The following is a 21,236-nucleotide window of genomic DNA, read 5'->3' as shown; positions in this document are numbered from 1 at the left end:
ATATATATATATATATATATATATATATATATATATATATATATATACATACAGTAATATTTTACAAGTGTGCCTAAAACGTTTATTTCCTTTAGTTATTGAGTTTTTATTATCGATATGTTGGATTTGAAACCAAACAGACGCCTCGAGACAAAACAAGTAAAATAAAAAAGCCACTCGCCGATGCTGTCTTACATTTTATTGTGACGGGGAGTCATAAAATGGAGCAAACCTAAAAAAAAAAAAAAGAAAACGTTACAAAAAGACAGTGGATTTACAAAGGGCTGTGGAGACGAACGTTACGCGGCCTTCAACGGTACAACGGAAAGTCCAAAGTTGGCACAGAACAGAAGACGGGGCGGCGGGACGATTTGGCTTCAAAACATAAAAAAAGGAGGAAAAATAAAAACATTTCATAACAACATCCTTCATTAAAACGGTGACGACTCATGCGTTTAAAATCACAGAATTCAGTAGCTTAATAACAACGCAAAGATGCACATGTAACATTTCTCACTTCATTCCTCGGTTTTTTCTTCTAAAAACAGTCAAGTTTACAGAGTACACATTTTATTTAATTGTTTTTTTTTTTCATGTTTTTATTTTGTTAAAACAAACTTGAGCTCCCAGAACCACATTTTGGGATTTTACGTTTGTCTCAAGATTTTTTTTTTCTTTTTCATACTAAAATATATTATTGTATCAATCCAAACTACAGTAATGTACACTACAATGTGTAATAAATAACCATAAAAGAAAAAGAAAAAAAAACATATAAAAATAAGACACATAAATATAAAAAAAAGTACTCTAAAAACTAAACCGGAATTTATTTTTTTTTTCAGTGAAAAGGGCTTTAATACTGCCATTACTGACAAAAACATAGAGGACATGTAAAAAGGAAAGGGAGAAAAAGTCAAATAAAATAAACACTGTTCGGTAAAAACCAACTCGAAACTCTTCAGGCGTCACATTTTCTAACGTTTGTCACTTGAAGTGCGGGACAGCTCATCACAGTCACTTTTATTTCATTAACAAGTGCACGAGTGAGACTGAGGAGATTTTACGTAAAGTTACGAACATTTTTTGGTTTTATCTCATGAGCAGCAGCTTTATCAACTTAACCTGAAAGTTTTTATTATCAGTTCTGTTAAAAAACCTCAAGTTTAGTGAATAAATGTACATTTTAGTTTCACCCATTAATGTAAAGTGTTTATGCTTCGTGTTTAGTTCCTGCCTCCGTTATTTTCATGTCCGTGTTTAAACCCCTGAAACACAAGCAGAGAAAGTAAAAGGCAAAGAAACGCTGAAATTAGATTGAATTTGAAAGCTGCATCCTAATACAAGCATTAACAGCTTGAATGTAATACTCTAAATTAAAATTGTAACGAGGAGTTAGCTCCACCTGACGTCTCATTTTTCCTTGTGTTTTAGATTGTAATTTATTTTTGTGGCTGGAATTTACCGGAGTCCTAATGGAACTTAGCCTTGGCTACCTCGGGCACATTTATATTTAATTTGTTTACATATTGATGGTTTTACTTTGTGGAAAGAGGACAAAGGAGACGAATTAGATAAAAGGTTTACTACTCAACAACCATTTAAAATTATTAAAGTGGAATTTATAGGTCTTTATGTTTTAATTTTTAAATTGTATTTGTTTAAAGGGAAGACTTCTTGTTTCAGAGGTTTTTCCTGCGGTTCCTCTGGAAAATTTAAACTTTTAGTTGCAATTCACATTTAAATGTGAATTGTTCATGAACATGTTATATGTAAATAAATGTAGAGACTAGAAACTAAAAGTTTGGTTTTTTTTACTTTTTATTGGCATTTTCCAAAGAAAAGTGCACATTTACGTTGTATCAAGTCTGGGTTTATCCGAGGACTGAAATTTGGAGCAAATTATTTGGTTTTTCTTCAAATATTTGAACAATAGGTCATTAGAAAACAACATGGCGTGTCACTACAAAAGAAACATTTTGTGATTAGGGATGCACAATATTTTCGGCATGGTATCGGTATCGACCGATATTGGCGATAAAAGTTAAATATCGGACATCGACCATTCCATTAAAAAAACTTAATATAATAGGCTTGTGTTTTAAGTAAATTTTTAATTTAAGAAACTGTCAAGTATATCTGTTAATGCACTTTTACTTATGCGCTTTTCATTTGTCGCTTGTGAACAGGTTGAGTTTAGATTTGTGAAAATTTACAAATTTGCACTGTTCGAGTGTGGTCTTTGTGTTAAAATGTCATGAATAAATTTGACATTAAACGTAACCCAAGTTGAAGTGTTACATCATGTTCAGCGCACTTTTTGAAAGAAAAAAAAAAAATATATATATATATATATTGGTAATTGTATTGGTTATCGGCCAAATAAGTTGTAACATATCGGCCAAAAACCCAACATCATGCATCCCTATTTGTGACGATTACGATTATTCTAATTGTCTTGTTTTAACTAATCTTCAAACCATCAAAACTCCCTGGTTTATTTATCATGAATTTGCTGTTTATTTGCATTTAATTTAAATTCTTGTCAGGATTCAAAGTCTAAAATTAGTTAACCATTTTGGGTTTAAAAAGCTAGCATAAACATGCAGACTGATCCGGAGAGAAGATATTTATTTAGTCAAGCCTTCATGCAGTTTCAAGTTAAATATTTTGCACAAAGTTTAAAATTTAGTTTCAGTCGCAAAAAAATAAAAATAAAAAACTGTGACAACTCTGCTGATTTGTGCAAGTGAACAAACATTATTCAATGTGGTTCCTGTGCGAGTCTGAGAGGAACATAATACTGGCTACACGTGAAGAAATAACACTGTTCAATGGCACTTTTAACAGCACACAGGTCTTGCATAAGGCTGGAGGCATTGGGGTGGAGCAGGAAACCGCCCTGATCCTTCACATACAGTGAGACTTCATATATGAGCTAATAATACTGAAACACTGAACCGAAACGAGGACGAGCCCGGTAGGATTGTGTGTTTTGGACCAGAAGCCTGGAGGCCAGAATCCGCACTAGAGACCCCCACCCGTTCAAGCTGCGCTGGGTAGCAAAACAAGAGCGCCTGACGCTGGCTTTGAGGTTGTGACCATTCCTTCCCTGATAGGACTAATTTGGTTATGGCAAAAAGAAGCCGCCTTCTGCCCCCCCTCGTCCCGCCCACAACCCTCCCCCAGGAATACTTTGTTTTCCTTAAGGCTAACAGTCAATGAAAACAAAACCCATGCTAGCTAGCAAAGACTAATACTAGCACAAACATCTTGCTAGCTAGTGTACACACATAACACTGAAGGGCTTACGATGCATGAGGCATGTATCCGTAGGTAAACTAGGAATACTGTAGTGCAGAGGTTTTTGTTCGTAGAACTCAATAAAATACTGATTTAGGAAACTTCATTGGCAATAAAAAGGTATAGAAATCTTTCTCTTTACAGGTTAAAATGTTTTCAAACTAGAACGAGGTTAGTAACACTGACTGGCTGAGCGAGAAGAAATGAAACGACCAGGGAAAGTCTCAGTAACGAGTCGAACATGTTCGTGGATGGGTACTACTTCAAAATCTGTACTTCTATAAACAGGTTTAAACACTAATAGTTCATTTCTCACAAATAAAAGTCACCTTTTTTTCTCTTTTAAGTTCAGGCACACCGGGGTTTTTGTACACAGTAGTGGACCGTTAAGATTAGGCAACTTCCGATACTTGCTTCTGAAGCGGTTTTGTCTTTTTAAAAAAAAGTTTTGATGGCCAACAAATACAAAACGTTGCTTCCTTCATTTGTTTGTCACCGCTTCCTGCGATGGTCGGGCGCTGTCGGAACCCTCCCTGACGTCGTCGTCCGTATCTGCTTCACAGTCTGCCATTTTCTCCGCTGCTTTCTCCTTTTCGTCGTGTTTTCTCTCCGACGTGCTGCCGTCCATGTGATTATCCCCCAACTCAACCTCTACCACATCGCAAGCGAACTCCGCTTGTGCGCTCACGTGTTGAGTTTCTTCATCTGCCAAAACCTCCTCCTCTTCGTCCTCGTCATCAAAGTTGCCTTCGTAGATCTCGCACTCGCCGTCGTCCACCTGCACCACCCGGATGTCGTCCATGCACATGGCCTCCTCGTCCTCGTCTATCTCTTCCTCGCTGTCCCTCTCGTCTGAGTCCATTTGAGAAGGGGGGGTGGTGGTCCGGCTGTCTGACTGGGGGCCAACGCCGGGACTGCCCAGCTCAAGCAGGACCCTGCGTGGTCCCACAGCGGAGCCCGGGTTGGACCCGTCCTTCTTGCAGTAGGAGTAGCGGTGGTTCATGTGCTGGGAGTAGGAGCCCGAGTGAGAGAAACGCTTCCCGCACTTGTCACACTGGTAGGGTTTCTCACCGGAGTGCAGCCTCGAGTGTTCGATCAGGTGGTGTTTGTGTTTGAAAGCCTTGTTGCAGATGGTGCATTCATGGGGCCGCTTTCCTGCAGGCAAAACACCACAACATGAGACGTGAAGAGACTCAGACTGGACTCTAATTAAAAGCCATTAAAGGGGTGAGTTTACTGCACCGAGCTGTAGAGGTGAGACAGTTAAATTAGAAGAATCTCAGGCCCTGGCCAAGTTAATCATGACACAACATTCATTAAACTCCTCTGGTAAGGATAAAGGTGCTTCATTATAATGAATTTAAAAGTCATCCATGATGAGTTAGGAATACGTTTGTACAGTTAAAAGCCAGGAGTCTCATTATAAAGTGTAAAGTGCAGCATAATAAATGATCTAACATAAAAAAAACTGCCTTGTTCTTCTGCATCAAAGAAGAGGAAAGAAAAAGCAAAACTACAAAAAAGAATGCACGTTTTCAGATTTAGTAAAATAAATAAGTTTCAAAACACCCAGGAACAGTTTTAACACATCAGTGATTTGGCAGATTGATGATTAATTTAATTAATTTTAATAAAACAACATTCAGGCCAAAAAAAAAAAAAAGTGTTTTCATAAATCTGGAGTCCCAACAGGCCAGGTAAATCTGAGGCATTTAAAAACTCAAGTAAATGGTAAATGGACTGTACTTATATAGTTCCTTTCTATCTGATCTAGACACTCAAAGTGCTTCACAACACAATCTGTGCCCTCAATGACCCATTCATACAGCACTCTACTAGATCTCTACAAAGAATAATCAGAGCGTTATCACATTCATACACCGATGGGACACACAACGGCAATGAGGGGTTCAGTGTCTTGCCCAGGGACACTTCGGCATGTGACTGCTGGTGGAATCGAACCCACAACTCTCGTATTGGAGGATGACTGCTTTAACCACTCAGCCACAGCTGCCCAGATGTCAACATTATGTGACTAAGATCAGCACACCGCTGGGTCAACGACACGCACAGCTCCATGGATCATTTGAGCCGTACAGAAATGTTCTTTTCATAAATAAACTGATAAACTAAAATTTTTAATCCATTTCTCTGTAGTATATTTTATAAAGAAAAAAAAATCACTTGTTCCTGCACTTGACTCAGTCACAACAATTTTTTCACATCCTAGCAAACCTACAAGCTAATCTTAGCTCAAATGAATAAAAACAGACTTTGTTGGAGGACTTTAGTCGGGGGTAATGTTTATGAACTGGTCCGTGATATTAAAAAAAGTTGGGGAGCACTGCTTTACATAGCTCTGTGTTTCCCCTACCGTTATACATTTATATTTGATTTTAATTTTATTGTTGTGTCTGTGCTTTATTTGACTGTTTAAATCAGGTCTCTGTTGAAAATTAGTCCTCGTGACTCAATGAGACTAACCTGTGTAAATAAAGATTGAATGAATTACAATCAGAGCGGCCCGTCCTGTCAACAGAACCGAGCACCCTGCCTACCAAACCGAACCCCCCCACCTCCTCCCATAGACAACTGCCGGCACTGACGTAGCGCTAAGCTAGCAGCGTGCAATACTACGACGGAGCTTTAGGGTCACGCTCAGAAAAAAAAAATTACATTGCGAGCAAAATGTCATAAAATTACGAGAATAAAGTCATAATATTACAAGAATAAAGTAATAATGTTATGAGAATAAAGTCATAATATTACGACAACAAATTTGTAATATTACAAGAATAAACTCGTAATACGTCCTGGGTTAGCTCACTCCTGCTGTGGACAGCCTCCAATGTGAGTCACTGTGTTTATGAAGTAGTCCACAATCACTTTGGGTCACTGTTTGTGAAATATGCCTCCGTCCACATTATGTCACGACTAAATCCATCAATACAGCCATTAATTGAAATTTTAATTCATTCATTCATTCAACCTTTATTTAAACAGATAAATCACATTGAGCCTCAAAGACTCATTTACAAGTGAGACCTGTTTGGACAGACAAAAAAGTGGTAAACTGGACACATGTAGGAATTGGAGGCGAAAAAAATTCCTATCAGACATTTTTTTTTCCTGCCTGAGAAAAAAAAACAGATATTAAAAAACACCTAGCACAAACAAGCACATAGTGACGTAGACATTCTGCAGAGGGGGGAGACGAGAGCGGTCAGCAATGTTCATAGACGCTCTCGAGGACACTGTTAAGGCTCCAGTATACTGCCGCGTACGTCCGTTCACGCGTACGTACGCGTGTACGGTACGCAGAGGGTTCAGACATGATACTCTAGCGTACACCCTGAGCAGCTGCAGAGCAGCTTCACAGACAAGGGGCGTTTACCTTCGGGGCAAATTGAGGTCGCCGATTGGTCATTTGCTGACACGCCTACTGGATTGATTGACAGGCCGGAAAAAAGAGAAAAAAGCGAGCGCTGGCAGCCTCCGCCGCAGCGGTGTTATGTGTTTATATGTTGTTAATAAAAAGATCTAAAAAATAAAAAAATTAAATCAGAGAGCGCTGGCTCTACAGCCCACACATCAGACCAGCCCACCAGGAAATCTCCAGACCCTCCCGCAGCCACGCTGGACCTGAGTTTAATTCGCTCGTGACAAATTCCTTCATTTCTCACCATTTCAGTCATGGCATCAACGGAGGAGGAAGAGATCACTGCCTCTTGGCAAAAAAACAAAAGAAAAGGCCAGATCAGGGATGAAGAAGGGGAATTTAATACATTGGTGTTGCATACAAAACAGTCCGTCGCTGGGCAGTTTATTGTGCGACACCGCGTACGCGTATGCGGTCGTAAAAATTTGAGCTTTGCACGGGCATGCCCTGGGGGGTACGCATGTACCTCTGCATACGTATGTGCGTACCTCTGCGTATGGATGTACGTGGAAGTGTACTGGGGGCTTAAGAGTTCTGATAAGAATGGAATAATCAGTCAATGTCCTCCGGTGAGATCCATAAACATTTTCGAGGTATGGCCAAGATTAACGTCTATGAGAATCCAAGAGTCCTGAAATGATAACACAAAGTTTATTCAGCTGGTTTCATCTGGTTATCAGTTGGAAATTCCTCAGGGAGGGGGTGGTGAGCGTCAGATCACATGTTCTCCAGGCGAATTCAGATAAGATGACCTTCAAGGCCAGCCAAGGGAGCCAAATTCAGATAAACACAGTTGTTTTGGGGACAGGCAGAACTTAATGACATCTACCTTGAGTCTGTGTTTGTCGAATCGGTTCTGAAATGTCCAAATTACATGGCCACACCGATGGAACGTGAAATCCCCAAGATCTGATCCATTCTGTCCAAAGAATTTGAGTCAGGGTACTCGAGACACAAACCAAGCCATCATAAAGGCAAGCAGCATGATTGGGTCCAAATTTGCTTCCGACGACTTCCTTGGTTGTAGATAAAACCAGCAACCAGCCGAATCCAAAAAGCAGAAACCAGTTATCGAAAATCCAATTCAATATGCTTCCTTAAAATCCACAGATGGCAGCCTAAAGCCTTTTTCTTAGAAGAAATGTTGTAAATTGAGTTGAGGGGCCAACTGATCAAAACAAGTCCATAATTATGGTTCAGAAGAAATGAAGAGAGGCTCAGAAGCAGTTTCACAGACAGAAAAAGCAGCAAAGCAAAGTGGAGAGGGAGGGGAGAAGCATCCGATCTTGGCGAGAGCTTCAGTTTATCATAAGAATCCATATGCCACAGTGCGTTGGACCCCCTGCTTTTATACTGCCAACGTCAACATTCATCATTCTACCGCAGCTGTAAGACGGATTTGTTTTCTCGGAGTTCTGATAATATTACAACTTAATTATGGTAACATTACAAGTTTATCATAATACCATGACTTCATTCTCATATTATTTTGACTTTATTCTCTTAATATTATGACTTTGTCATACGACTTTATTTTCGTTCGTAATGTAATTTTTTTTTTCTTAGCGTGGTCCTAAAGCTCCATTGTACAATAAAATACAGACGTGCTAAAAAGCTAGAGGTAGCCGGAGGTAGCACTCTGTTTCACTCACGCTGAGCCGTCTCCACCCCCCCCCCCCCCCCCCCCGGCTTGAAAACCGTTGATACAAACAGCTCGAAGCACAGATTCCATCTCCCGTCTACAAAAATCATTGAAGAGATGAACGCCCTGACAAGGCAAGTAAACTGTTAAGCTTCCTTCATACTTGATTTATAGTCATAGATTATTAGTTATAGATACTAAATGTGTGTGTGTGTGTGTTATGATGAACTGATAATACCTGTGTGTTCATATTTGTGTCTGAGCAGCGAGCTGCCCTTTTGGAAGACCTTGGAGCACAAATCACAGGGATAGACTCCGATTTCCATCCGCCGCCTCTTCGACTCCTGCTCCTCTGCAGTCAGGTTGCTGTCAGTGCTGCTCTCTGAACGTTTCTCTTGCTGTACACGAGAGAAAATGTCTAAATGCCCACAAAGGAAATGCAGTTCGTACATGAAATGGGTTTGAAGTGCAACAGAACCAACCTTATGGCCGTTCAGTACAACCGTCTTGGCCCCAGTGGTGTTGCTGGCTGTAGTGGCGTAGGTGTAGGTGAGTTGGGGGATGAGGATGGTGCGCTTGGTGGTGGTGTTAATGGCACTGAGGCAGCCCACTGTACCCTGACCAGCAATGGCCACTAGAGTGGGCAACTGTGTGGCAGAGACGATGTTGACGGGGTTTCCAGCCTGAGGCGTGGTCACGTAGATGGTTCGACCCCCGACCTGTTCCTTCCTCAGGCAGGTCAGGTTCAGAGGACGCTCCTGCTGTTTGGTGGGTGGGGCGGGTTTGTTTTCTGATGGTGCCGGGTTTTGTTTGGGGAGAGAAAGGTCCAAGGGTTCTGCCTGGGAGTCTATAGCCTCTGGGTCTTCAGGCTCACTTTTAACGATAACAAGATCCTCGTTGGTGAGACTGAGTGATGCTGAGTCTGTTGGGGAGGCTCTGCCAGATACAGAGTTGATGGCTTCCTCTTGGGTGGTGCCTTCTTCATCATCTTCTTCTTCTTCAGTGGGATGCAACGAGTCTTCCGAGCTGGAATTTGTAACTTCAGTCTTTTCAGAAGCGTCTACATCCTCACTGTGGCATTTATCATCCTTTTCCCCAGTGTTCATCTTGGCAAACCACTTACTAACCACTTCCACTGGAATACTGACCGACTCTGAGATCTTCGTCATCTCCTCTTCGCTGGGATTGGCATTGGAGGCAAAGTAGGTCTTGAGCAGGGACAGGAGGTCGTCTGCAGGCGGCTCCTCCAGCGTCACCCCTGCTTCGCTCAGCAAATCGGCGAATGATGGATCCAGAGCCGCAGAGTCCCCCACCTCACCGTTAGCTAGTTTGTGATGCTGGAGGTGCAGCGTCTCCAGGTCGTCCGGACACTCGTCACATAACAAACAGGTACCGGAGCTGCTGGGTTTGGGTGTCTGGGCTGACTCTGATATTTCAGCAGATGCTAGTGCTGCCTCCATCGCCTTGTCTTTAACAGGCTCTGCTTCCTTCTCTTTCTTGACAGAGAGGTCGGTTGCCTCAGGTATTGGGGGCATATCTGTTTTAGTGGGGGTGGGGGGTGCAGCAGCGGTCGTCATGACTTTAAGAGCTGTAGTCGGGCTGTTTTTGATAATAAGAGGTGTAGGCAGGGTGGTGGCAGCGTTGGAGGCTGAAGGGCTGATGCTGTAGTTGATGATTATTTTTGTAGTGCCGTCGTGGTCCACAAAGGCGGGCAGACTGAGAATTTGTTGCTGCGGCTGCTGGACCACAATTCCCTGCTTCCCCTGTGCCACCACCCCATTGGCTGAACCCAGCACCTGCCTGAGGATGTTCCCGTCCATCGCCACTTTGAGCACGCTTTGCAAGTCGTTCAGGTTGATGCTGACTGGTGACATCAGGCCGACTGTTGGTACGACCATAGCCACACCCTGAGGCAGGGCCGGGGCCGCAGCCGGCGGCGCTGCCCCTCCGTTCACAACTTCTTTACTATCAGCTGAAGCAGCTGGTGTGGCCATCACAGGCTTACACTCGTATTCCACAGGTTCTGATTTGATCTGGGTGACGGGCAGCTGCTCCTGGAGGGGCTTGCTTTCAGTCTTTTCTTTAAGAATCATCCGGGCAGGAGCTATTGCAACAGGTTTAGTTTGTGTGGTTGGAGATGAGGGCTTGATGGCTGTTACAGTCACTCCGTTGGGGGGCGTCACCCCCACACACTTCTTGCTACTGATATGGGAGCTGTACGAGCCCGAGTGGGAGAATCGCTTCTTGCAGTTTGAGCACTCGTAAGGTTTCTCACCTGGAAGAGTCCAAGAGAGAAATTATGGAAATCTTTTAGAACAAAACTAGATTAACAAGTTTTAAACTGACAATTCAGTTTCATTAAATAATAATAATAACAATAATAATAACAATAATAATAACAATAATAATGTGTTATGTGTTGTCACTTGTCATCATTGTATGTTCCCATGCAATGGTGAAATTGGCTTTCTGCATTTAACCCATCCACCACCAGGTGGAGCAGTGGGCAGCTATTGAACATGTGCGGGAAGCAATTTGGGGATAAGGTGTCCTGCTCAGAGACACCACAACATGTGCAACGACTGGGGATTGAACCTGGGACTTTCGGGTCCCGAGTCGACTGTCCTGCTTCTACCCCATTTATTTGTATGCTTTAAGTTTACCACATAAAGTTTTTATTGCCATACAAATCATTATATCTATTTCTATATTATCCCCCCGCTGCTGAAGGCGCATGCCGAGTAAGAACCACCAAACCAGTTTTATTCAAACTTCTCCAGAGCATTCAATGGTCAAACATTTCAAACTCGTGGACTTTTGGCATCGTTTAAGTTGTTGACACAACAAAGCGATATTTGCCAACACATTTCTACAACTTAAGTCAGTTTTTCAGATATTGGTCTAAACTTCTGGTGTGGTGGTGTGGCGAACTGTCATTCGCATCACATGTGGTACATGGGGTGGAATGAAACTGTGTCCCCAAGGTCCAAGTTACACACAAAAATAGCTATAATATAAAATATTAAAAAAAAAACAGTATACAAGGATATAATATATACGCTAAACATTAATAATGTAAAATAATACAGTATATTAAGGTCTCAAGAAATCTGCATAACTTCCAGAAATGCTGAGCTCTCGCATCCTGATTGTTTTTGATTTATTAACTCAAAAACAAAAGACTAAAACCTTCCTTTGGAATCTTGTTTGCATGGAGGCTGCACAGCTGCAGAAAGAAAAGCTTTGCAGAGAGTGGTGAAGGCTGCACAGAAGACTGTTAGAGTCAGCCTCCCCACCATCACAGATATCTACATCTCCAGATGCAGGAAGAGGGCCACCTGCATCATGAAGGACCCCACTCACCCAGCACACACTTTTTTTCCCACTCCCCTCAGGAAGGAGGTTGAGGAGCATTAAGTGTAGAACCAGTAGACTGAGGAACAGCTTCTACCCTGAAGCTGTTAGACTCATGAATCTCTAACCAGAACAATCACTGTGAAGATTCAAATCATGTTGCTGCTGATCTGTTTCATGCTGCTGCTGATCTGTTTCATGTTGCTGCTGATCTGTTTCATGTTGCTGTGTTCATGCGTGCTCATCTGCTCACACAGACTCATGTTCGTGCTGCTGTTCGACATAAAGTTTTTATGCTATTAGTGCTTAGAGTACATTTAGTTGATGTGTTTCTTAGTTCATATCTTAGATGTTATTACTGTTTTTCTTCTACATGTTATTGTTGGACGTAACTGGGACCCTGTGTACATAATCTCGTTCCACCACATGTACCACATGTGGTGTGAATGTCAACTCAATCTCTCTGACTCTCATTACCAAAAACAACAAACAGATTGATGAAATGCCTACAATATCCTGATGGTGCTCAATAATTAGGTAGAAAAATCTAACAAAGTTCAGTCAGGTCCTCTGGACGCATTCTTCTTGTTGAAACGTTTCACCTTTTATCCAAAAGACTTCTTCAGCCTGAGGAGCTGCACTAAACTCTGTCTTATAAGCAGCACCTTCTCATAGTGGATCAACCAGTTTGCTGCTCACATCCAGAACCAGCTGTTCACATGAGAAAGGACCATCAGACTAATTAGTTCCCTGATGGCCACTTGCTATTCACAGAGGACAGTGATACTTGCAACAACAGAGGGGGACAGTTGGACACGGAGGCCTCCGCCTGTTTAACGGTGGACAGCTTCTCTTCCCTCACTCCTCTCAAACCAGCGGACCTGACTGAACTTTTTTAGATATTACCTACCAGTTTCAAAACCTGCAGCTCAAACAAACTGGTGATGATGATCGCTCTGCTACAAACTGGGAGTGACCGTATGAGCAGCTGCAGGTGTTGGTGACGCTCACCGCTGTGGATACGCAGGTGCTCCTTCAGATGGTGTTTGTATTTGAAGGCCTTGGAACATTCGGTACACTTGAACTTGCGGGTTCCACCTGTTCCTCCCGATCCTGCGGTTGACTGGGAAATGTGACGCTGGGACAGAGAAGAGGAGAGGCGTGACATGCAACAGAAACCGATGCCTGCTGTCGAGCTGGTTGCTTTCAGCTGGATCAGCGGGACAGAATTCAATTAAACGATTTAGACGTTTCGTCAGGTTCAGTCAGAAACAGAGATTTTTAAAAACCAGTCCCGGTTCGCGGGACGTTAAAGCTGACTCTGGTCTCACGTTGGCGCCTCGTGGCCTCGTTAAAACGTGTGAGTCGACACCTTCTGGGTGGGGGTGTTACCTGCTCCCTGCTGCCCCGGTGGTGGCTCATGTGCCTCTCCAGCTGCGAGCGGTACGTGAAGGTGTAGCTGCAGTGTGAGCAGCTGTAGTTGTCCTCGCTGGTCTCGTGGCGATACTTAATGTGCTCCTTCAGCGAGGCGTTGCGTTTGTAGCCCCGGGAGCAGTACGGGCACGTGTGCAACTGGGAGAAGGAGTCAGGTGTTCCTGTGGAAATAAAACCAGAGGCGTTCACCACAGCGCCAAGACTTTAATGTTTGCTCCGGTCGTCTTGTTACTTTCTCAGCCACTTTCGTTTTTACATTTTATTTTGTTGTTGACAGTAAAACTCTTGGTCGACCCCAGTTGTTTTAAATTTAAATCAAACTGACACCATATGGAGTTGTTCGTCCTCGATTAGATTCTTCTCGTCTGCAGTCGCCTCTGAATGCATCGTTTGAACCAGAGGCAGTCGCCTCTGAATGCATCGTTTGAACCAGAGGCAGTCGCCTCTGAATGCATCGTTTGAACCACATTATTCACTAGAGTTGGTTAAAAACAGTTTTATCCTTCAGGAGCTGAAGCCGTGCACTTTAATTTCTTTAAGGGATTTTAAACATGCGATAAGGTCATAAAAAAAAAATTAACTGAATAAGTTCTTGTTTTTAGTGTTTTACCTTGATTTGTATGGCACCTTGATTTAATTGCTGTTATAATACTACTTTTTATTGTTGTCTGTACTTTACAAGTTGTCTGTCTCTTTTTAAAAACGAGTCCTCGTGACTCAAAGACACTAACGTGTAGAAATAAAGGTTGAATGAAAAAGTGTTTTCAGTATTTGAGACTTCCTGTCACTTTTACTTTTGGTAAAAATTAACATTGAAAATGCTTTATTTTAAACATGTTTAAACACTAACTCAACTTTATTTTGATAAATTAAAAACATTACAAAAAAGGAAAACAATATACCCTGTTCATAATGATAAGTACACATACAGGCATTTACAGTATATTTAAATACGCATGTATATAATACAAACACATACTCACATTACATACAAACATGGTTACACAACACATATATATACTTTGTACATCTACACAGCAGTTTTGTAATTTTACATTTTAAGGCTCTTTTAACGCACAAAGCACATCGTTTGAGCTCATCATCCAGTTTCACACCGAGAACTGAAATACATCTAGATTTTACTTTACTTTTCTTTATCTTGTTCAAATATTAACAAACCTCGTGAATTATATTTACTCTCTCTTAACTTAAATCATTTCTGAATTCCAGAAGGAAGACTTTCATTCAGTGCTTTATACATTATTTCCAGTATATTTATATCAACAATGCCATTTAATGTTAAAGTATTACTTTGAATAAAAAGTTTATTAGTCGGTTCACAATATTCCACTTTATTAATAAGCCTAATTGCTTTTTTTATAATTTTATTTGCATTTCTCCATATTTCTGAGCAATATGACAAGTAGGGCATAACCAAGGAAGAGCATATAAAATTTAAGTCATTTATTAAATCTTTTATTTTAAACTACATCAAATAAACTAAACAAAGTATACATAAATGATTAAAATAGCTCATTTTATACGTATATTTGGAGCTATATACACATATGCATGTGAACAGAAGTCCAAACTACAAGCTGCACGAAGTTAAATTAAATTTCTTGTTGGGAACTCCAACAGTTTGATGATTCTGAGTTCATCAGAGGATTTATGTTTAAACAATGAGACAGAACTTGTTTTATGTCTGTATTAATATTTTCTATTGTTTTATTAAAAGCCTCGACTTTTATTTCCTGGATTAAAGGATTGTTTGTGAAGGCAACAAACAGCCTAAACAGCAGAGCGAACATTTACTCCAAGATGAGTGGGTTACAGCGGGGGACGACTTTTTCTCGCAGGATTTCACCGAAACGCCTCCGTGAGGATTTTAACGTTCCACGGATGAAAACTAGACTTTGTTCTGCTGAAAGACAAAATTAAAAAGGTGTTTACAAGACATACAGTATATGAACTTTGATGTGCATTAACAGTTTTTTATTTACTAATTTAGTTGGTTTTTTCTGTGTTCCTTTGTTTTTTTAAATTCAGTATTATCATTAGTGTGTTATTTTTTCCATTAATTTTATTCTCATTGACGTTGTTGTTGTAACAGCTTGTTTTAAATGTGCTCTATGAATAAAGTTGATTTATTCTTTAATTATAAATCAAATTTATTATTTTATTTAGAAAAACTGTGGTCATGGTTGAGGTGAACGTGGACTGATAAAGGTATTATCATTTAAATCAAATGTTATTTCTTTATTTCACAAAAAGTGTCGTTTATCACGAACTCTCTGCTTCTTGGATGAACTGCATGAGCTCACATGGCGTGTAAAAGTTTTAATCCATTTCATAAAATGCACACAAAGCATAAGTTAGTGCACAGATTTAGGTTAAAAGCTATTATAAAAAGCACAATAATTGTCTATTTATGAAAATAATAAAATAGAGTAAGGGCATTTTAAGTATTTCTCCTAAGCATCGTTTTACTGGAAAAGACTCTAACATTAAATGAATCATCTCAAACTCCTAACTCTTTCCTTTAAATTGTCTTTGAGTCAGCAAGAAGTAACTTGAAAAAACAAATTATCTTCTTTAGCTGTTTCAGTGGCTCAAACAAAAAGTCAAACATGAACAGAATTAAAATAAATTTATGACTCGTCGTCCACAAACCGAACGGTGCTTTGTTACCGTTTTCATCAGCGTTTCCCGTCTCTGCTGGACTCTGCTCGTCTTCAGGTGCTTCGGGATAGATGATGGCCGTGTCGCCCTGCTGGAGGATCTCCTCCACCAGCGTATCCTTCACCTCCTCCTCCTCTTCTGACACGCACTCCTCCTTCACTGGAAGCACAGACGCACAAAGGTGAGGATCATCTCTTCAGACGAGCTCCATGAACGCAGCAGCAAGACGAGGCGCTACATATATATATATATATATATATATACACACATATATATATCACTTTTTATATCATTCGTTTCTAATTTCAAGTATTAATCCTACAAACAGTTTAAATGTAATATTTTTACTTGATGTTTTGAAGGACCACCACTAGAGGGAGCTACAGGACTTCTGATATTAAAAACTGTGATGAACTTCTGTTTATTCTAAAGATTCAACATATATATTTTAGATAATTTAACAAAGATTTATTGTCAGTAAACCTAATATAATCACAACATGTGAAACTTTCAAGAAAGTCAAGGATTTACAGAAGAAATGTAAAAAAAAAATAAAAGAATAGACCAAAGGCTATCAAAAGTAATCAAATATGATAAAACTACAAAGGTAACTTTATCAATTATTAACTATTACATATTGAATTAATTATTATAGCAATCAAATAATGACTCAAAATCACATTTCAATATAAAACAATGCAGACTTTTTTTAAAACCACACATGGAAAAGTTTATTTTTAACCCTTTATTTATCCATTAAGTCTCATTGAGCCACGAGAACTCATTTTCAAGAGAGACCAGTTTAGGGAGCAGATTGGGGGGGGGGGGGGGGGGGGGGGGGGGGGGTTAAGGGCCTTGCTCATGGGCTCAGGGTGGGGCGAATGAAGGTGGAGGCAGGTGTGGATGTTTCACCTGTTTCACCCACATTTTGATGTACGGGGAGTTGATCCTGCGGCTTTCTGATGACAGGCCCACCTTCTCTAACCTCTGTGCCACCACTCCCCCAATAATAAATACATAACTCTCCATATCACTGCTCACTCTTCTGACTTTTTAAAAGTGTAAATTTAATTTGACGTGCAAAAAGAAGAAAAATAAAATAACCCCCCCGGCTTTGCAGACCTGCTGTCATCGACACCAGCGGTTCCCAAACTCAGGGTCAGAACCCCGAGAATGGGTCAGAAACACCAAGAGACATGCTCTGAAATCAAATTAAATTTAGCAATGGTTGCTATTAGCATAGTTTTCTCATAAATGTAGTAAAACATAGAAAAGTGAAGCCATAAATCAGCACGGTGGATCAGTTGGTAGAGCTGCTGCCTCTCAGCGGGAAGGTCACCGATTCAAATCCCGGCCCCGGGGCCTTTCTGGGTGGAGTTTGCATGTTCTCTCCGTGCATGCGTGGCTTTTCCACTGGTACTCCAGTTTCCTCCCACAGACCAACAACATGCACGTTGGACTGATGGAAACTCTAAACTGTCTCTGGGTGAGAGAGACTGAATGGTTGTTTGTCTCATTTGTCTCTCAGTGTCCCTGTGATGGACTGGAGACATGTCCAGGGTGTCCCCCGCCTCTCCCACAGGGACTGCTGGATATGGGCACCAGTGACCTTTGCGACACAAAAAGGAAGAAGCGTGTACAGATGATGAATGGATGGAAGCCACAAATGGATACAAATATAAAAGACGTGCGAACGTCAAGGTCTCAAGTCCCGGCTGCAGGGACGTCGTGGATCCAAAGGTGGAAAGTGAGGGAACCGCTGCGCTACACGACTTTTTTTTCTGTTTATAATAAAGGAAACCAGTTCAAGTCAGAAACAGAACAGGGAGCTCAGCAGCTCTCAGGCTTTACTGTTGGGGTGTGAGGACAACGTTGTAAAGACAGATCGCGTCAGAGCCTTCAAGTTCTTCCAAACACGTGATGAGAAGCAGCTGCGTTTACAACTTGTTCACCGTGATGAGGTTTTGATTCCTGCTGGAACATTCCAGTAACAAAACCAGTCAAAGCCACTCAGATTCCAGATACGTGAGCGATTTGGGCACCTTTAAAAAATGGCAGGAACTTGTAGGAGGCAGAACATCAAACTTTACCCAGTGCAGTTTTATAAAATGCAGTCTGAATAATTAAACAGGTCAGTTAAGCCTGTCGTGATAAACAATACATCAATTAATCACATTATTAAAATGATCAACCTCATTTTCATTTATCGGCTTTACCGTTTCTTCGTGTCTCTTTCTACTGAAGACACTGGATGATGAAAGGTTCAACTCCGGCGATCTTCACTGACCCCTCCATTTCTCTTTTCTCTTTAAAATCTGCTTTAACGATCCAAAATCACGTTTTTGGATCGTTACAAGCAGCTAAACTGAGAAGCTAAGCTAACAGGTCGACCTCAGGGAAAACAAACTCCGTCTTGTCGAAGCTCCATAATTCACGATTTAAACCCGTGCCTTCGTGTAAAAAGTTGTTTTCTCTGCAAAAAGAAGCTGAGAACTTGTTTACTGATTTTTTTATTAAAAGCTTTGTGAGACAAATGCTTAAGAGCTCAAACCACACAGAGCGTCTGCCATTTTGAGAATTAAAAAAAACAAAAAAAAACAGACACGATGCTCACTCCCTCACTACCCATCCTTTGGTTTAAACAGTCTTTTGCTGCCATCCAGTGGTCAAAAAGGTACAACACTCAAAATAAATTAACCAACATTTCTTCTTAAATTTGACAATAATTACTATTGTCAATTTCAAACAATATTATCGTGTATCGCAATAATTTCTGAGACAATTAATCGCCCTGAACAATTTGTTATCGTGACAGGCCTAAGTTCAGCCTGTTCTTCAGTAACATTGTAGATAAGGTTTTTTTTTTTATCTATGTACTGTTTACATTCTACTTTTCCTGTGAACAAACTGAAATTAGGGGTGCACCGATTGCAGTTTTTCTGGCCGATCACCGATTTCTAAAAAGTCTGAGCTGCCGATTCTGATTTTGTTTAATAAGCGACTCAGGTGTTATAAGGTCACAGTGCAACTTCAATTTTCCAATAATATTTTGTTGTAAAACAAACCCTTGAACAATCCTAGAAACAATACAAACATGTTTTAACTGGCCATGAGGTTGTGCTCTGAAATATAAATGAAATTCAGACAATTGCTGTTAAAACTAAATAAAATCGGTGTCTCATGCACGTATCGGCCGATTTATTGGTGCACCCCTAACTGAAATCATTTTACATTAAGAGCCATCTGATTTTTCAAACCTCACACATTGTTCAAAATATGAGCGCAACAAGAATTTGATGACCACCTGTGGTACCGAGTTAAAGTCTAAATAATCTTGATGAACCCAATATTTACATTTATATGAACAAAGATATAAACGCAACACTTTTGTTTTTGCCCCATTTTTCATGAGCTGAACTCAAAGATCAAAGACGATGAACACAAACGAACCTTTTCCCTCAAATACCGTTCACAGATCTGAGTAAACCTGTTCGTGAGTAGACGATCCATCCACCTCACAGGTGTGGAGTCTGAAGATGCTGATCGGTCATCATGATTATTTCACACGCCCTCAAACATCGGTGGCATTGTGCTGCGATAAAACTGCACATCTTCGAGCGGCCTTTTGTTGTGGTCAGCCTAAGGCACACCTGTCCAATCAGCATCTCGATACGCCACACCTGTGAGGTGCATGGATTATCTCTGCAAAGTGCTCACTAACAGATTTACACAAATTTGTGAACAATAGCTGAGAGAGAAAGTTATTTTATGTCCATAAGAGTTGAGCTCACGAAAAATGTGAGCAAAAAGAAGTGCTTTGCTTTTTTGTTTGTTTTATTATTTTATTTATTATCGACGTCGTCGTTTCCATGTCGGGATCTGCTTTTTATACCTGCGGCCTGGATAAGACTCGGGGTTTGATCCAAACTGAGGTCCGTGAGGTGAGAAAGGAGCTGGCGCAGACATTACTTCACTTTCTGTGCATAGAAACGCTGATAAGGACGAGCAGCAAGGTGAAACTGTGACCAGTGTTGCCATGGAGACAAAACATTTTCAGCGCAGGCGGGACTGGTGCCAGAGGCCACGCCTCTTCCTGCTGCGTGGCGTGAGAGGCAGGTGCAGCCGTGTGCTCCCACAGAACCAGTCCTGAACTGGACTCAGCGTCTCTTCATGACCGGGCTCATCATCACGTTGTTACGGTTTGTCTCTTCAAGACAGAGAAGTCTAAAAACAGATCAACCGGTCTGAGCTTTGCACGGATGACGTCATTGTTGGAAAGCAGAGCAGCTGAGCGCAGATATACACCAATTGTTTGTTTGTTTGTCAACAAAGTCAGGACAATGTATAAAACGTAAATAAAAACAGAATGCAACGATTTACAGATCTCTTAAATCCATGTTTTATTCACAATGAGCTATAAACATGTCAAATGTTATTAATAAGGAACGATACGATTTGAAAAAACATTTTTAAATTGGGATTTGTCAGATCACAGTACAGTTTTCCACGTCGCTTCAGTTGATCTTAAATTAGTTTTGGCCCAAAGACGACAGCCGGCGTGAACACCAGGATTTTTAACTGCATAGCTTCAACCACATTTGTCCAGAACAGAATCAGACCTGTTTTGATTGTAGCGCCAGAAGATTACGACCACCCAGTACTGACTTTAAGCCTCGCCCTCAAGATTTCTCCAGATTCTTGAAATCTTCTGGCGACATCAAGAACTGTAGATGATGGGATATTCAACGTCTTCTCAATTTCCCATTAAAGAACGTTTTTCTTTCACTACCTTCAGACGTAGTTTTCTACAAGCTGGTAAACCTCTGCCCATCTCTACTTCTGACAGACTCAGTCTCACTAAAATGATTTTTCTAATTGGCCTGTTAATTTAACAAGTTGCAAAATGTTCTTTCAGCTGTTTTCTTTTTTATTCGTACCACTTTGACAGACTTTTGTTGCCTCTGCTGCCACTTCTTTAAAATGTGTTGCTGCCACCAAATTCAAAATGAACATTTTCCCCCGGAAATTGTAAATTTTATTAATTTAAAAATCTGATATGTTTACTGTGACCTACTGTAAAGAAAATATGGGATTATGAGAGTTGTTAATCATTGTATTAAGTTTTTATATGTATTTTATAAAACAACCTTTTAGAAGTCTGGATTATATTATTTAATAAGAAAACGTATCGATATTTTCTTAACTTAAATAAACATTTATTGAACAACTTCTGATTCCTCGTCTCTGGCTTGTTGTTTGAAACTACGATTGAGCTGCGTTCGTTTTGTTTTTTCAGTGTGAATAAAGAATGTTAGCAGTGATGACACAACAGGAAGTTTTAAAGTATAACCTCTTACTAAAATAGTGTATTCTTTAGGCCAA

The 21,236-nt window shown here is 40.6% G+C and overlaps 2 protein-coding genes across 2 annotated transcripts in view; one reads left to right on the top strand and one right to left on the bottom strand.

Moving 5' to 3' along the window:
* The window catches only part of LOC119414298 (contactin-associated protein-like 4), a 146,300-nt gene extending 144,106 nt beyond the window's left edge, over positions 1 to 2,194 (top strand). Inside the window, exon 24 of the mRNA XM_037681392.1 lies at positions 2,190 to 2,194. Coding sequence (XP_037537320.1) covers positions 2,190 to 2,194 — 5 coding nt within the window. The remainder of the gene's footprint in view (positions 1 to 2,189) is intronic.
* A 1,515-nt stretch (positions 2,195 to 3,709) lies between these two features.
* Positions 3,710 to 19,547, bottom strand: LOC119414297 (zinc finger E-box-binding homeobox 1). Its single transcript, XM_037681391.1, has 7 exons — positions 19,505 to 19,547; positions 15,864 to 16,013; positions 13,131 to 13,333; positions 12,750 to 12,876; positions 8,867 to 10,659; positions 8,623 to 8,782; positions 3,710 to 4,458 (listed from the first exon to the last, which is right to left on the bottom strand). Exons 1-7 carry the CDS (start codon positions 19,545 to 19,547, stop codon positions 3,785 to 3,787), a joined length of 3,150 nt encoding a protein of 1,049 aa, XP_037537319.1. The 3' UTR covers positions 3,710 to 3,784.
* Between the last annotated feature and the right edge of the window lie 1,689 nt (positions 19,548 to 21,236).

This window comes from Nematolebias whitei, chromosome 9 (genome assembly GCF_014905685.2).
Source record: "Nematolebias whitei isolate Nwh7 chromosome 9, NemWhi1, whole genome shotgun sequence".
Taxonomy (NCBI): domain Eukaryota; kingdom Metazoa; phylum Chordata; class Actinopteri; order Cyprinodontiformes; family Rivulidae; genus Nematolebias; species Nematolebias whitei.
This window is presented reverse-complemented; position numbering and strand designations above follow the sequence as displayed.

Excerpts from the sequence above, each read along its gene's own strand:
- LOC119414297 (XM_037681391.1), bottom strand. The coding sequence starts at position 19,547 with ATGCACCTCACAGGTGTGGCGTATCGAGATGCTGATTGGACAG. Across the intron at positions 13,334-15,863 it reads GGGAAACGCTGATGAAAACG|GAACACCTGACTCCTTCTCC; the intron begins GTAACAAAGCAC and ends TTATTTCCACAG. Across the intron at positions 4,459-8,622 it reads ACACAAATATGAACACACAG|GAAAGCGGCCCCATGAATGC; the intron begins GTATTATCAGTT and ends TTTTGCCTGCAG.